Source organism: Podarcis tiliguerta (genome assembly GCF_965153285.1).
Source record: "Podarcis tiliguerta genome assembly, chromosome: 7".
In the NCBI taxonomy this organism is placed as follows: domain Eukaryota; kingdom Metazoa; phylum Chordata; class Lepidosauria; order Squamata; family Lacertidae; genus Podarcis; species Podarcis tiliguerta.
In genome coordinates, this window is record NC_139540.1 from 10,153,885 (window position 1) to 10,169,305 (window position 15,421).

Genomic DNA, 15,421 nt, shown 5'->3' on the forward strand with positions numbered 1-15,421 from the left:
CATATAATCAACTTGTAGATTCTTAACTATACTTTTTATTTATGCCTTGCTTAGCAAAACTAAAACTACTCCATGATTATTTTAATAAACCTTCGTAAATCTTTTCAAAACCATGTTATACTGTTCTGCTGCTTTCGGAACAGTTTTATGTTTTATAATTGTAATGGTTTTGTTTGTTTTCATAATTGTATATTTTATTGTTGTAACCTGCTCTGGGTTCTTATGGTGAAGGCCAGACAGAAAATCAAATGGAAATACCAATTTATGGAAAAATGCTGTTGCAGCAGCATGAGTAAATAAATTGCTTCAGGTACCCTAGTAGTTACTTTTCTAGCATGCTGTCTCTGTTCCATCTTATGTTTTTTCTGCCACACACATTTCTCATACTGGTTTCTAAAAACTTACAAATAGAAACAGCAAAGGGTGGTGGCTTGAGAACCAGTTGGCTGAATTGTTGATTGATTTGTATTAAATGTGTCAATGTTTGTACTGAAGAAAATAAATGTTTGCCAGATCTTTACTGGGTCAGCTTTAGGTTAAAGATTTGCTAGGCTTCAAATTACCCTAAAGTTAGGTAAACTACTGATTCCAAGTAGAAGCAAATAATACATGGTTATACATGTTGTCAAAGCCTCAGAGCAGTCATGTATATTTGTACATTACTCATCTGGGAGCACCGCTAGATATGATATATATCTATGATATGAGACAAGCCCAGAGCAGGGGATCATCCATAGATTCAGGAGCCTCTGAATGCTTGCATGAAGCTTACAGGAGTCTATACAGAAGTTATTTCTTGCACTGTAGTAGTGTAGTCCAGCCTGCAATCTGAGACTCGTGCCTCCGCTACCACACAACTACAAGTGGTGAAGAGGAGTCAAGCAGTCAGTTAAAGTAGGATAGCTCTTGGCCATTCTTTAATGACCAGCAGTTGAACTCTTCATCGTGTTGTGTGTTTAGTGAACCAAACCTTTCTTGTACTGTAACAAGATGAGTGTGTTCTGTTCTATTGAAATAGCTGTATTGATCTAGCCACATGGCGACAGTGCAATGGGGGTGGGAGGAAGAGAAATTCCTGTAGTTAAATACCTAGAAAAAAATTGCACAACATCCCCGAAGTTTCAAATCAGCAAGCAAGCAGGGCACATAAATGGGCATCTAATGTCTACCCTGTGTTATGCCCTAAGCATAGAAAAATGTTAGATAAAGGAACTTGGAGAACTATGTGCTCATTACATGCTAATCAAGCTTGTGATGTGCTTTTTTTCCTGCCTAAACTAGGCTTGTTTGACCATTTCCATAACAAGGCCTATTTGCGTCTAGACAGTAAAAGGCTTGCAGGACTGATTTCTAACTGTATGAAAGCATTGCGTGGACAGGTGGAGTCCCCAGATCCCAGGCGCCCCCCCCCCATCATGTGGAATAACGACTCAAGACAACGTGCTATGGTATTAAATTGGCCACAACTTTATTACATTTCAAATGTGGGTAGACCTTTCCTCCATCTTTAAAACAGAAAAAAGAAGCATATTTGGAGGGAAAGGATTCTAGACTAGCCTTCTCACTAATACCTAGTGTCTTCCTGTAAGGATTCTCTTCCATCTTTTTTTGAAGGAAATACCATTTCCCCCCTGTAGGGAGCATTCAATTATTCAGTACAGCCTAGAGGTAGACTACGTTAAATGACAAGTAGACTTGAGTTGTGGTAAATTTGTATCAGATGCGTAACTATAGAAAGTGGTTATTATAAATGGGATGTCTTTGAAGTGTTAAGATCTACTTTGGTTGGAATGGGCTAGAGTTGCTGCTTGGTTGCAGGAGGAGGAAGACTGGCTGTAACTTTTGAAACAGCAAATCTACACTTTTTTTGTACCCATGATGCAAAAATTTCAGTTAACATTACAGTAAATAGGTGAGAATTTTCCTGTACCTTGTTAGAGCAGTATTTGTTCCACAGAATATGTGGGTGCTTCTGTTAAAACATATATGGCTACTAAATTAAAAATAGATCCTTCTGTAGCCCTATCCACACCAAGGCTGTTTGCTTTATGATACAGACCTGACTGTTTTGATTATAGAATTATATCTGAAACTCCCTGGTTGTAGCATGGTGTGTTGTTTGGATTATTGGCTTTGTGCTACACATGCACAACACTGACAAATCTTAAAGGAGCGTGCTACAAACAGAGTGGATATGTGGCATCACATTTCAAACAAATACAGGTAATAACTGTTTGCAGGCTAGCTTAGGCATCTTCTTTGAGTCTCTTGCTATTGTTGGTTCTGACTTCTGCTGAATTTAATTGATTCCTTGTTGTGAAGTGCTGCATGCCTAAATTGACAGCTGCCTACTTTGTTGAGCCAGTTTTGGCTCAAAAGGTTGACTGTTACAATACTTTATTTCAAACAAAATGAGGAATGTGCAGAGCCCCCTTGGGAAACATGGCTAGTCTTAAATGCTTGATGCTTCCTTAAAGCTTCCTCAGACATGGAATATGCAAGTACAGCATGCTACCTACAAGGTAGCCCCCCCCCCCCCCCGCCAGTGGCACAGTTTCTATCTCTTTGCCAGATCTGAAAGGCCTTCCTTTTCTTGACAATCATGCCTGCAATCTCACTGTAGTTCTCATCAAATTAGTCCTGGTGTTTCTTGGTTTGGTATCCAATAGCTTAGTGGCTATCTGATTTCTTGCCAAATAAAAGTAGTTGCCCTGCCGTTAATGTGGTTGTTCATTTGGAACTGACATGCAAATGTTTCCTGTAATGAAGACAGTTGCCAAAGTGTAACTGCTCCAGTCCAGTTCATGCTGTGATGGCATCTCTTGGATGTGTTTGACTAATGCTCACGTGCAATTGTTTAGTCTAGTGAGCAGGAAACTGCCTCTTTAAAAGCAAGAGATAACGTGACCAGATGGCACATTTGTTTTTATCCTTCTATCGGATTAGTGTACCTTGGTTTCCCCCCCCCCCCCGCCCCCAAGATAGTGTTTTAATACAGATCGGTCAGTAAAGAGCCTCTTACTACAACACTGACGTTGATTAGGGGATGAGGCCATCTGTTTTCAGTATGCTACATCTTTATTGAAAAAAATCTTCGCTGAAATCAGACAAACAGGTCAGTTGTGATATGAAGCTTGGAGCTTTGTTGTTGGGAAGAAGGCTTTGATTTGGCTGTACTTTGCGCTTGTCATGAATTCTTTTTGCAAATGTGCTCCTGCATGGGAAAGTTTTCAATCCAATTAACAATCTGGGGACATGGTCTTAAAATAAGCTGGAATTATGGTATTTGTGAGGAGGCTGGAGTTACAATCTATAGCTATGGGAGCCACGTGTTCTACAACAGAAATAAAAAAAATAAAGTGTCTGTGACTGCACCTAAAACAAACAAAAAGCCGCTTTACACAAGCATGTTTGTTGTACTATTTTTTATGCATTGATTTAGTTTGTTTATAGATCACTTCATTTTTCTTTCTTTTTAGCAAATCCCAACAAGAATTCTGTATAAGAAGCACAGTACAAATTCCATATTCAAAACCAATGTTTGTAACATTATTTTACATACTTTAAACTAAGTACCATAAAACAAATTGTATAGAGACATCAAGAAACATAAAATGCAACATAATTACAGTTCCAACATAAAGATCTCATAAATAGTTGAAGAAATCCATAGTCACTTAGCTCATTCCACTTGCACAAAACCAAAGCACACAGCCCCCATCTATTCAGGTCAATAAAACACCCAAAACAGTCCGTTAACCACATACAGAAAAATAGATCCGCTAAATAAAAACAATCCAATAGCAGCAGAAAAAAGCAAACACTTTGCCATCTCTCACCTGGAACTATAATAGAGACATCCTCACACCGAGGGAGATTGAGTCCTTTCCAACCAGCAGGCAAATCACCTTGTGGGGAGTTGGGTTAAAGCAGCAGTGCACCTGATGCTCATCACCTCATTGGAGCAGCTGAGTCTCAGAAGAATACTCAGTCTACGTTAAAGAACAATGCCCAAGATCAAACAAGTCAAAAGGGGTGGATGTGCCTGCATGGTGGCCCTGAAGGAGAAAGCCCCTACCCTGTATGAAAGGGAGGTGTATACATCCACATCCTTTGAGAAATTCACTGGAGCACAAATTGGTTTTGGCTCTGTGACGCATGTCTGTTATGTGTTTTTTAAAAGATGTACAGTAGAGCTTCCTTTTTTGACTACACTCTTGCATCAAAGCAGACATTGTAGCATATACTGCTAATTACTATGGATTGCATTGCATGATATGGCTCTCCTGCAGAGGACACTTGAACATTTCTTCAGGGCTGCTCTTCCACGTTGCTCTTGTGTAGCACCTTTGTGTGATTCTCTGCACACCACTGCATTACTTGATGGTGTTGTAAAAATGAGATTGTGAATGAAGCAGCTCTTTGGAAATTGTTCTTAACTTTGGACCTTCATTAAAAGGCTCCGACATGCACCTAAAGCGCCAACTGCATGCATCTTTCCTGCCTAATAGTTGTAGTATTTGTATATGTCTCAGTGGAGTAGGTAGCAATCACTGCTTCCCTGTGCCTCAGCTGAGCAAGCCCCCATGCTGCGCAGGCTCCTGTGAGCTGGGGGGGGGGGGACTTTGCAGTGGCGTAGTTTGGGGGGTGCAGGGGGGGCCGGCCGCACCGGGTGCAACATCTGGGGGGGGGGCGCACTCGCAGCTCTCTGCCCCTACCTGGCTCACTCACTCTCTCTCACTGCAGTGCTGGCTGTGCGAATCCGATCCGAGCCGCTGGGTCGCCGCCCACCGTGGAGGGGAGGGTGCCAGGCGTGCGGTGCGGTGTGGAGAGAGAGCAAGGGACTATCTGGGGGAGGGACAGTGCAGCGGGGGGGGGGCGCAAATTACTTGCCTTGCCCCGGGTGCTGACAACCCACGCTACGCCACTGGGACTTTGTTAAGCAGCAAGGCTTGCTGATGTGCTGGAAAGCAGTGACTGCTGCTGCGCTACCTCACAAATCAGCTATTAGGCAGTGAGGCTGAGTAGCTCAACAAAGCCCTGCTGCCCCTTTGGTTCACGAAGAGATCCTCCGTGGAGACCGAACAGGTCCTCTTTGGGCTGTGGGATGAGTCTCCTCCTGAGCCACTAGGACTCTCCAGAGTGCTCCCCATTTTATGCGATTTCACATATGCACGTGGGGGACCTGGATGGGAACCCCTGTGTATGTAGGGAGTCACCAGTATATAAAATATCTCAAAGCGGTAACAGTAGTGGTACATTTCCCCCAAACAATCCAGTTTGCACCTGGGGTTTAAGAGAGTGTTCCGCAGTTTGTGATCTTCAGTAATGCCAGAGATTAATTTTAAAAAATCAGATCATTCTACCATAAGAACTGTATTTATGAGAAGCAGGTCCTACACACTGATTTCACCACAAGGGTCAGATAGTGTTCTATACTGCACCCTCCTCCCATATGACCTAAGTGATTTTCAGCTTACTTTTTGACACTTCTAAACACTTATTCATTTACACTCTTGACTGCGTTCTCTTCCCTGTACCCTCAGAGCACTAAACCAGTGTTAGTTTTAAGACCTTAATCTCCCCCCCATTCCCCACCTAGGCCTTTCATGAAACTGGGTGACATTGACAGAACAGAAGGCTTCCATAAGTAGGATCTTTCAACTGGGTCAAAAATAATCTGGCACATTGTGCTCACCCAGTGGCAAGGCTCTCCATGCAGATGGATTTCCTCCTCGAGATACTGTATGGCATTAGCACGACTCTACTGCTACACACATAAACCAAGGGCTATTCCAGACAGTAAACCCCAGTATTGCCTTGCCCCTTCCCTGCCCCCACTGTGGATGTCTGACCTGTGTGGTATGGCCACTTGCGGTTAAACCGGTCTTAAATCCTACTTAAGAATGACGTCCTTCTGAACTAGTTTGTGTTAGTTTTTCTGATGGGGCATTATGGGAGTTGTGGGCTTAGGCAGAGCAACAGCTTGGCTATATAACCCAGCTTACCATAGGGTCCAAGTAAAATCTGATCCTTATTTCTCTCTGGACTCCTTGAGATTAATATCAAACTGCACTGTCTAAAAATGGTGCTGGATGTGGAAGATACTGCCTATTTATTACATAATGCTGTAAGTACTTCCAGTGGGAAAAAGTAAAGTAAAAACTAAAATGTATAGTTCTTCTTTAAAGACTGATATGGGTGTTCAGTATTTGTATAGTGCTTTATATGTGATGAAACTTTGGAGTAAGATGAACCATCTTTTTATGGTCTGTCAGTTTCTTAAGGTTATGGAATCCTAGATGCAGAGAGGTACACTCTTGAGTTATGTGACCTTGAGTGAGCTTTCTGTTTCTAAGGTTTATGTGCAGCAAGGAAAATATGCTTGGTAAACAAATTGTATCCTACAGTTTGTAATGTCAGCCTTTCAGAATTCTAAATTGTGAGAGGTTTTGATTGTCAAACAATTGCATAATGGGCACTTTTCTGTCTACATATAAGAGCATGTTGTGGAGTGGAAGGTATTTGTAGATGTCTGTTTTAAATTTTCATAGCAAGTAAAATTACTAAATTGCTGTAATTTGTAGGGTGAGGTCAGACCTACTTCTAAGCAGTTCTTATACTAATACCAGACAGTAATGGTAGCAAATAAATTACTAGAGAGTAGCAGTAGATTTGTCAGGAGTGATTATTCTTGTATGAAGAAATCTGTCCTATATACATATACAGTTTTACCACAGGAGGGTAGCAGTGTAGGTAGCAGCTTTCTAAATGTGTACATAATAATTTCAGACAAGCGTTTGAAAAACTATTATTGGTTGCAGGACTGGCAGTGAACAAGAATACTTCTTGTTTATTTTTTTGTAGATCCTATAAGAAGTCCTATGTATTCTAAAGCCAATACAGCTAATGGGCAAATATTTTTATTTTCAACCTTTCTACCAGGTCCACTTTGCTTCAGCAGGATTGCTATATCATATGCCTTTAGACCCATACCTTTGGTGGAACAAGCAATGTAATTGCTGAATATTTTCAGCATAACGAAGTCCTGATAGTGTTCCACTGTGATTGTGTTCACAGGCTTCATTTTCCTAATTTAGATTGCAGAATTAAGTACTCAAATCACGGTATCAGTTTTGAGTTGCTAGCACACAGTAGTCTTTTTAGCATATGTATGTAGCGAACTGCGGGCAATTGATGTCTAAACAAAATTGTTGTAGTCCTGTGAAGGAATTCTGCACCATTTGAAAGGGCAAGTTGGTAGCCAATCAGTGGAAAGTGAAGGATTTACTACTGGAAATTCTGGTAGTAGTAATTAGATACATTCAACACCAGTCAAAAGTGGTGCTAGGTAACTGTCTGATGATTAAGTAAGGTAACATTTTGTTGAATGTAAAATCCTTATTTTTGCTGCCTACTAATGGTCCCTCTCTCCTCTACAGGAACAAGATATTGAGACAGTACATGGCTCTGTCCATGTTACCATGTGTGGGACTCCTCGAGGAAATAGGCCTGCCATTCTAACATACCATGACATTGGACTCAATCGTAAGTGTGATAATGTGTCAGCAAGGTGGAGCACGCCTTCGCTGCTCTCATAACAAGTGTGCACAAACAGCTGCTTCTCTTGTGACAAAGTGCATTAATTCTAGCTTAGTTCCTCCTATACATACTGATCCACGGGACTGCGCAATAATTAAGCACTCTTTTAAGCAGGTCCAAATTCTACATGCACCAAAGCATTTCACAGACATACCCAGAATACTACAGTGGGCAGCAGTGTCTGGGCGACACATCCAGGAAAATCCAGACGTATGGCAGCTCATGTCAGCAGTGCTGTGTTTCCTGCTGTATATTTGTTTAATCTGGCCCTTAGAACTTTGCTTAGGACCATATAAAACAAATATAAATCAGGCATGAACTGAAATAGACAGTGGTAAAACCTTTATGAAAACCTTCTCTTAGAACTTGTGCTACAAAAACACATAGAGCTAGAGCAGTGGCCCATGGGTAACATTGATTTGAAAGGCCTCTTTTTACTTGGTGCCTTTCAAGCAAACTTACTTTTTCCTCTCTTTTTAAAAAAAAGAGAATAACTTGTCTAAGTGAACTCCTTGTTTTGAGATTTGGGGGATGGAGGTCTCAAGTTTCAAGGTGTCAAGGACTGACAACTGCTGCTCTCTCATTGATGTTTCTACCTTCTCTTCTTGCTCTCTGCTCTTCTTCCTTAAAGACAAAACTTGCTTCAACCCCCTCTTCAATTTTGAAGACATGCAAGAAATCACACAACATTTTGCAGTCTGCCACGTGGATGCGCCTGGGCAGCAAGATGGGGCAGCCTCTTTTCCACCTGGGTAAGTTCTGCAAACTTACTGCACAGTAATATGAAATCCAGTTTAAAAGAGAAAAGGAAACAAAATTCAATCTTCTGTTAAAAGCCACTAAAATAAGCCCTCTTTAACACAGTAACAACAACAAAAATGGAGTTGGCCCCAGCTGGACATTTCCAGAGAAGGGAATTTCATCACTGGGGCTTCATTACAGAGATGGCTTTGTCTCCAGTAGTCACATGCCTAAACTCTGAATATGGGAGGTACCCTGAGCAGACCCTTGGAGGATGATTTTAAAGAGCAGACGGATTTCGTAAATCATTCTTAGGGATAAACTTTAGGTGACATGAATACTTCATTGAATATTGACAGCATGAACACATGAGACTGTAGGTATGTTTGGAGGGTGAGCGGGGGAAGGGGACAGAGGAATTAAAAACTGTTGGTAGTGGAGATACATCTTTGTCCAAAATTGCTCCTTATGGTGCCTAAAGTATATGGTCTTGCGTCCCTTCTTGATGCAAATGCCAGCCTTTTCTTTCTTTTCTTCCTGGGGTAACATGCTTCATGGTGAGAGTTGCCATATGAAATAACTTGGGAGTTTTGGACCAGTCCGGAATAACATGCTTTTCAGGGCTGCTTCACATATTAAGTGGTAGCAAACAAACATATTCCATCCCAGCTCCCTGCCACCACTGAAATGTGTCTGCCTAGAAACATAACTTGCTGTGTGCATGCTGCAGTTTTATGAATGAATAATGTTCTGTCCACAAAGTTCTTGCATGTGTGCTTCCCATCTGCTGTGCTTGGCCACGCGCCTATATTTGTAATGTCACAATGGCAATTATCTATTGTCAAGGTTAATCCCAGCACTTCTAGAATGAGGGGAATGGAACTACTGCTATAGAGTCAATCTCAGTTCCAAAACATGGAAATAATATTAATAATTAATATTAATAGTATTAATGAAGTGACCTGGCACACCATATGTATGAATTGAGCTAGTTAAGCCTGATATTTTGCTTCTGAAGAACATTTGTCTTGCAGATTATAGCCCCAGTGGAGGTAAACTGGTATAGTTTGTTCTCTAGCACCAAACTTTTGTTGAATGGTGCTTTGTTTGTACAATGCCTTTTTAGAAGTAGTAATAAGTCAACTCAGTCAATTGAGCCTTGACTAAATTGTGTCTTCAATCATTGCTGTTGCAGATACATGTACCCTTCAATGGATCAACTGGCTGAAATGCTTCCTGGAATTCTGAAACAGTTTGGGTAAGTAGCATCTCTCAGGGCTTTCAGTGCAGATTGAAAAAAGCAACTTAAGGCTGCCTGAGTTTACCACTTAGTGGACTTTGTCATGCTTATTTCTACCTTGTGGTTCTGCGGCACTTATTTGAAGTTTGGTGGCTCTGGAATCTGTTGTATGTTGAACCTTTCTGTATTCTGGCTCTACAGGGAACCCACATTACTGTGGCTACAGCAGGAGTGCCAACTTGGCCCCATGACCGTGGGTGCCAGGGTCTGTGGGTGCCATGCAACGTGCAAGTCCCTGGCACTGAAATTTGTGGGTGCCCAGCCCCTTCATGGGGAATTTTGTGGGTGCTCGGGCACCTATAGCCCCAGGGGGTTGGCACCTATGGGCTACAGAAGTTACTGGCAATGGAGAAAATGTGATTATCTAAGTAAAGATGGCTTGGCACACTGCCACTGTGAAATGAAATTTTTAGTAATTTAGTAGTTAAATTGAATTATGCATTGTTGGAAACAGGTGACTTGGTTTTGGCATAGCTTATTATCACTTAAATATTGAAAAACAAATGGTCATTTAGTGCCTCATGTCTCTATGGTTAGTTACCAAGACAAATGTTAAGCAAACCAAATATAACTTTCCATACTGCTAATTGCCCTCATGTGAAACTGTCTACGTCTTGTAGGACAGAATTGTGAAGCACAGGCAATGGATTAAGCTAATCTGAATTACTTATGCTAACACGTGTAGGCAACTTCTTTCCAACCCTGTGTATATTTAGTGGTGTGCACCATGCCTATTTGGGTGTGTGGCATAAGGGTTATACAGTATTGAAGTTGTATCCTGATAAGATACAAGTTCTTTAGTCCCAGAGATGGAGAGATGGCCTGTTCTGGGCAGGGTTGAACCCTCCCAGAATGAGCTTGTCTGTAGCTTGGGGGATACTCGTGGATCCAACTTTGCTACTGGAGGGTCAGTATGCTAGAAGTGCCTTTTCTGAGCTACGGCTGATTCACCAGCTACAGCCCCTTTTGCACAGAGATGACTTGGCCACTGCACTCTTGTGCTCTGGTAGCTTCCACATTGGATTATTACTTGGAAATGTCAAGTGCAGCAGCAATTCATTGACCTGGGTTCCATTTAGAACTTGCACAGCCTCTGTTTTAACCCAGCTGCACTGGTTGCTGGGCCAGTTCAAGGTTCTCACATAGTCCCTGCCTCCTTCCCTATGGGTCACCTTAGAAGTTCAGGGGGTGGTAGCCCAGGAGAGCACATTGTTTGGCAGCCCCTAAACTCTGGAATTACCTCCCCAAAGGGTTGTATCTGGGCACCTTCATTATGTAGTTTATGTTGGATGTTGAAGACGCAACTCTTCTTGGGACCATTGATACGCAATATGTATTAGGAGCCACCTTATTCTCCTGACTGTAATCTGTTTTATCTGGTTTTAATATTGTGTATTCAGTTGTTGAAACCCTACCTGGGACCTCATGGCAAACTCTGAGTAAGAATAGTAATTAGTAACAGTAATACTGTAGCTGATACGCTGCATGAGGACAGACCAGTGCTGCCTTGTTTTAACATGTCTGAACAGACATGGAGCTGCTACTCAGTGTAGCTTAATGTAAAATAGGTATGTTTGGAAATTGGGGGGGGGGGTGTTGCTGTTAGAAATCAGACATTTTTTAAAAAGCACCCTTTAAAACATTATTCATGATTTCTTTATGTAGGTTGAAAAGTGTGATTGGAATGGGAACTGGAGCTGGTGCCTACATCTTAACCAGATTTGCTGTAAGTTGTTTGCTTGTTTCTGTGGTGGGTAGGGGTTTAAAATGCTATTGCCTGCCAGTTACCAGAGTCTATGCTTTCAGTGGTTTTACAGCTTCTGTCATGCTGAATGAAAACTGGCTAGTGCATGGCTTGTTTTAAAAATCAAAGTCCATAACTTCCTTGCATTTTTTAGTATATTAACATCTGGGTAACAAAAGCACAGGGAACATATGCTTTCCTTTCTTCATTATTTATCCAAACCACAAGCTAAACTACTGTTCAAATTTTGCACATGGCCCCACTGAAAATTTTGCTCTGATTCCTGCTAGTCCAGGATTTATTGGTGTATGATCTGCCTTAGTTTGCCCTAGATATTTACATTAAATCTAGTTTTCTCCACTTGAACACAGTGACTGAAAACAGATAGGTTAAGGTACCTTTACAAAGAAATTTCACCTTTCACAGGCCTTCAAATTGAAGAGGCCTCTGTGTTTTCCCCCAAATTGATTTCCTAAAAGCAAAATCTTCCCTGTTTGTTGCTACTTCAGTGCATCTGCATGTTTGTTCACATGACTCTACAATTTGCAGCTTAATCATCCTGATATGGTGGAAGGACTCGTTCTTATTAATGTCAACCCATGTGCTGAAGGATGGATGGACTGGGCAGCAACTAAGGTAAGATACTGCATCTTTTAAATTTAATTTTAAAACAGGTTAATTCTTTTTCATAAAATACCAAATGCTTGTCATTGGAAAGATTTTGCACCGGCACCCAAGCATACCCCTGAGCCCTATACGAATTTGTAATCTCCCCTTCATTGACTGATTGGAAAAACCCATGTTGATAGGCATCCTTTTTGAAGTCGCTTTGATACAACTGTACATTAGTTCCAGATTGGCTTTGAAACACAAGTGCATTGCATGATGGAGTTAAATTTACTTTGAACACCAGGATTTTTATACATTGAATTGCATCAAAATAGGGTTAAACTGGTGCAATTTCCGTTGTGGTAGATTCTGAGCAAATCATTTTGTTCTTAAAGTTGATTGATCCAACAAACTCATGGCTATATGGGAGCCATAGTGACACAGAAAACACATACCCTTAAAAGACTATAGGTCTAATGAATGAATGGTTAACACAGTACTCAAAGTAATGATTTCTCTAGCATGGCATGAACTGGATATGTAATTTGACTATGACTTGTTTTTGTGTGTGATGAGGTTGACTGTCAACCACTGGAGTATGCAAGACCGCTATGCAAGACAGTGTGAACTGTCCTAATGCGTATTTTTCTGAATTCTGTAGATTTCTGGATGGGCTCATGCACTGCCAGATATGGTCATGTCACATCTTTTTAGCAAGGTAAGTGTGTATTATAACATTCAGATTTCGAAGACTCCTCCTGTTGCCTTTCTCATGTAGGGAAAAGGTACTAGCAACTGACATGCAGCAGTATCTTAGCAGTGTTTTGAATTCTGATATTTAAGGACATGTAGGCTTTATTATGCTAATCCCTTGGAGAGAATTCCTCGCCCCTCACCTCATAAAGACTTCTGCTTTTAAATGGTGACAGGCTTTAGCTTGTACATTTTGCTCCTTGTGGGTTCTGATGTTGAAATTTAAGAGCGCTACATTAAACCTGGAAGATATAGACACCAGGCAGTTTGTGTAACTGAAATGTGGCAATACTGGCAGGAGTTCAACTGCTATTTAAGTGTTACTGTTCTAAAACGTCTATTGAAAAATAGCCCACTGTAGCATGTTGCTGTTTATCTTTTGGAGACAGGGCTCCATGTTGCATACTTTACTGTCAAGTATTTTACTGTGGGTTAAACCACAGAGCCTAGGGCTTGCCGATCAGAAGGTCGGCAGTTCGAATCCCTGCGACGGGGTGAGCTCCCGTTGCTCAGTCCCAGCTCCTGCCAACCTAGCAGTTCGAAAGCACAAAGTGCAAGTAGATAAATACCTTCCAGCGGGAAGGTAAACGGCGTTTCTGTGTGCTGCTCTGGTTCTCCAGAAGCGGCTTAGTCATGCTGGCCACATGACCCAGAAGCTGTCTGCAGACAAACGCCGGCTCCCTCGGCCAATAAAGCGAAATGAGCGCCGCAACCCCAGAGTCTGTCACGACTGGACCTAATGGTCAGGGGTCCCTTTACCTTTACCTATTTTACTGTCTGGAGGGGATGGGGATTATGGATGTATAGGGAGCACTTGGAAGAGAACATTCTAGCTGTTCTAAAAAGCCAGAATTGATCTCACCAAATATAATGAGAGCTTTTTTTGAATTTAGGAAGAGATTCACAACCATCAGGATTTGATGCATACTTACCGCCAGCACATCATCAATGATATGAATCAAAACAATCTGCATCTCTTTGTCAACTCATACAACAGGTAATCTGCTATTGGGGATCATCTGGATTACTTGGGATAACAAGCTGCACCCATTTGAGTCCAATCACCCACAGAATGCCTTGAAGTCTTCCAGAATCTGCAATGAAGAACCTTGGGCCCTCCAGATTTTGTTAAAGGGGCCATAGCTCAGTAGTAGAGCATATGCTTTGCATGGAAAAGGTTCCAGATTCAATCCCACCATCTCCAGGTTAGGCTGGGAGAGACCCCTTTCTGAAACTCTGGAGAGCCACTGACAGTCAGTGTAGACAATGCTGAGCTAAATGGACCAATGGTCTGATTGTGTATAAGGCAGCTTCCTATGTCCCTGGATCAGTGGCATGCTAACGGGGTCAGACTGGAATCATAGGTCAGCAATGTCTGGAGGGCCAAAGATCCCTCTTGAAGACCGCTGCTAGCACAATCTTCGTTCTAAACATGATCTTTGTCAGATGGACTTGCTGTGGCAGTATCCGACATATTTAGGTCTTTTTGAAGAACTGAAAGCTGAAATAGAGCCCAACTCTGACAAGCATCCATGGACCACATGCCTTAGGGACTCCATGTGGCCCTCAAATTGCATGTTATCAACTCTGAGTTATGGCTTCTCCTTGCCTTTTTATAGGAACAGTGCTTAGAAGTTAAATGGAAGCCTTCTGCTTACTTGTCTCCTGTTCATTTTTTTTTCCAGCCGAAGAGATCTAGACATTGAGCGGCCTATACCTGGAACAACTGTTGTAACTCTACAGTAAGGATTTTTCATATTCCATTTTAATTCTGTTGTAGTCATCTGGTTGTGGCTAATTTCTGAAACAAATCTATAGATAAAACTGGTATGTCAAACTGATTGTATAATTCTCATGGTTGCCATTTTTTTGCCACTAAATTGATAGCAAGAATTTCAGTGGCAGAATCAAAAGACACAATGCCCTAGACATGCCAGACATAATTGTAGTATCATCTGCAAAGTGCTCTTTATGACTGTGTCTTGTCCTCCTTTTCATACCCAATCAAGCTCCTCCTTCCTCAGCTATTTCTTCTATACCATTTCAAGTATTAATTTGAACAAACATAAGGAAGGGAATACTTTGCACTTTAATCTCATTTATGAAGAACGTGCCATGGGCATGTCTTAATCTCCTACCTTGTTGATGTCTCAACAAACCGAAGCTTACAGGACTTAACCACTTAGAGATGTATGTGGTTTATTCCTGGGCTGTCCCAGTTACTGAGGTACACAGCAGTGAGCTGTGACTTGAGAAACAAGTGTCATGGTATGGCAAGTTGTGCAAAACATTATCGTGAAAGCTTAGCTGTAAATGGGTAAGAAACTAAACATTTGCTTAAGGCTTGAGAAGCAAAATAGAATCTTAACTACTGTGATTTAGTGACCGCTACCTTTAAGGGTAACATCAGATGCCCACAAGCCACCTTGTTGGAATGTAGACCAGGCATAGGCAAACTCAGCCCTCCAGATGTTTTGGGACTACAACTCCCATCATCCCTAGCTAACAGGACCAGTGGTCAGGGATGATGGGAGTTGTAGTCCCAAAACATCTGGAGGGCCGAGTTTGCCTATGCCTGGTGTGGACAGTTTCATCACATCTGCCTTACTGTTTTCTGCTTTGATACACAACTCGCTAAGGGATGTTTGTCTTGTTATTTTTCACCCTTCTCA

The 15,421-nt window shown here is 41.7% G+C and overlaps 1 protein-coding gene across 3 annotated transcripts in view; it reads left to right on the top strand.

Moving 5' to 3' along the window:
- The window catches only part of NDRG1 (N-myc downstream regulated 1), a 37,642-nt gene that overhangs the window by 14,075 nt on the left and 8,146 nt on the right, over positions 1–15,421 (top strand). For all 3 annotated transcript variants that reach the window (XM_083450630.1, XM_083450628.1, XM_083450629.1), the window contains exons 4-11: positions 7,443–7,548; positions 8,234–8,354; positions 9,539–9,601; positions 11,309–11,369; positions 11,937–12,023; positions 12,658–12,714; positions 13,643–13,746; positions 14,435–14,491. In XM_083450630.1, the coding sequence (XP_083306756.1) occupies positions 7,443–7,548; positions 8,234–8,354; positions 9,539–9,601; positions 11,309–11,369; positions 11,937–12,023; positions 12,658–12,714; positions 13,643–13,746; positions 14,435–14,491 (656 nt within the window). The remainder of the gene's footprint in view (positions 1–7,442; positions 7,549–8,233; positions 8,355–9,538; positions 9,602–11,308; positions 11,370–11,936; positions 12,024–12,657; positions 12,715–13,642; positions 13,747–14,434; positions 14,492–15,421) is intronic.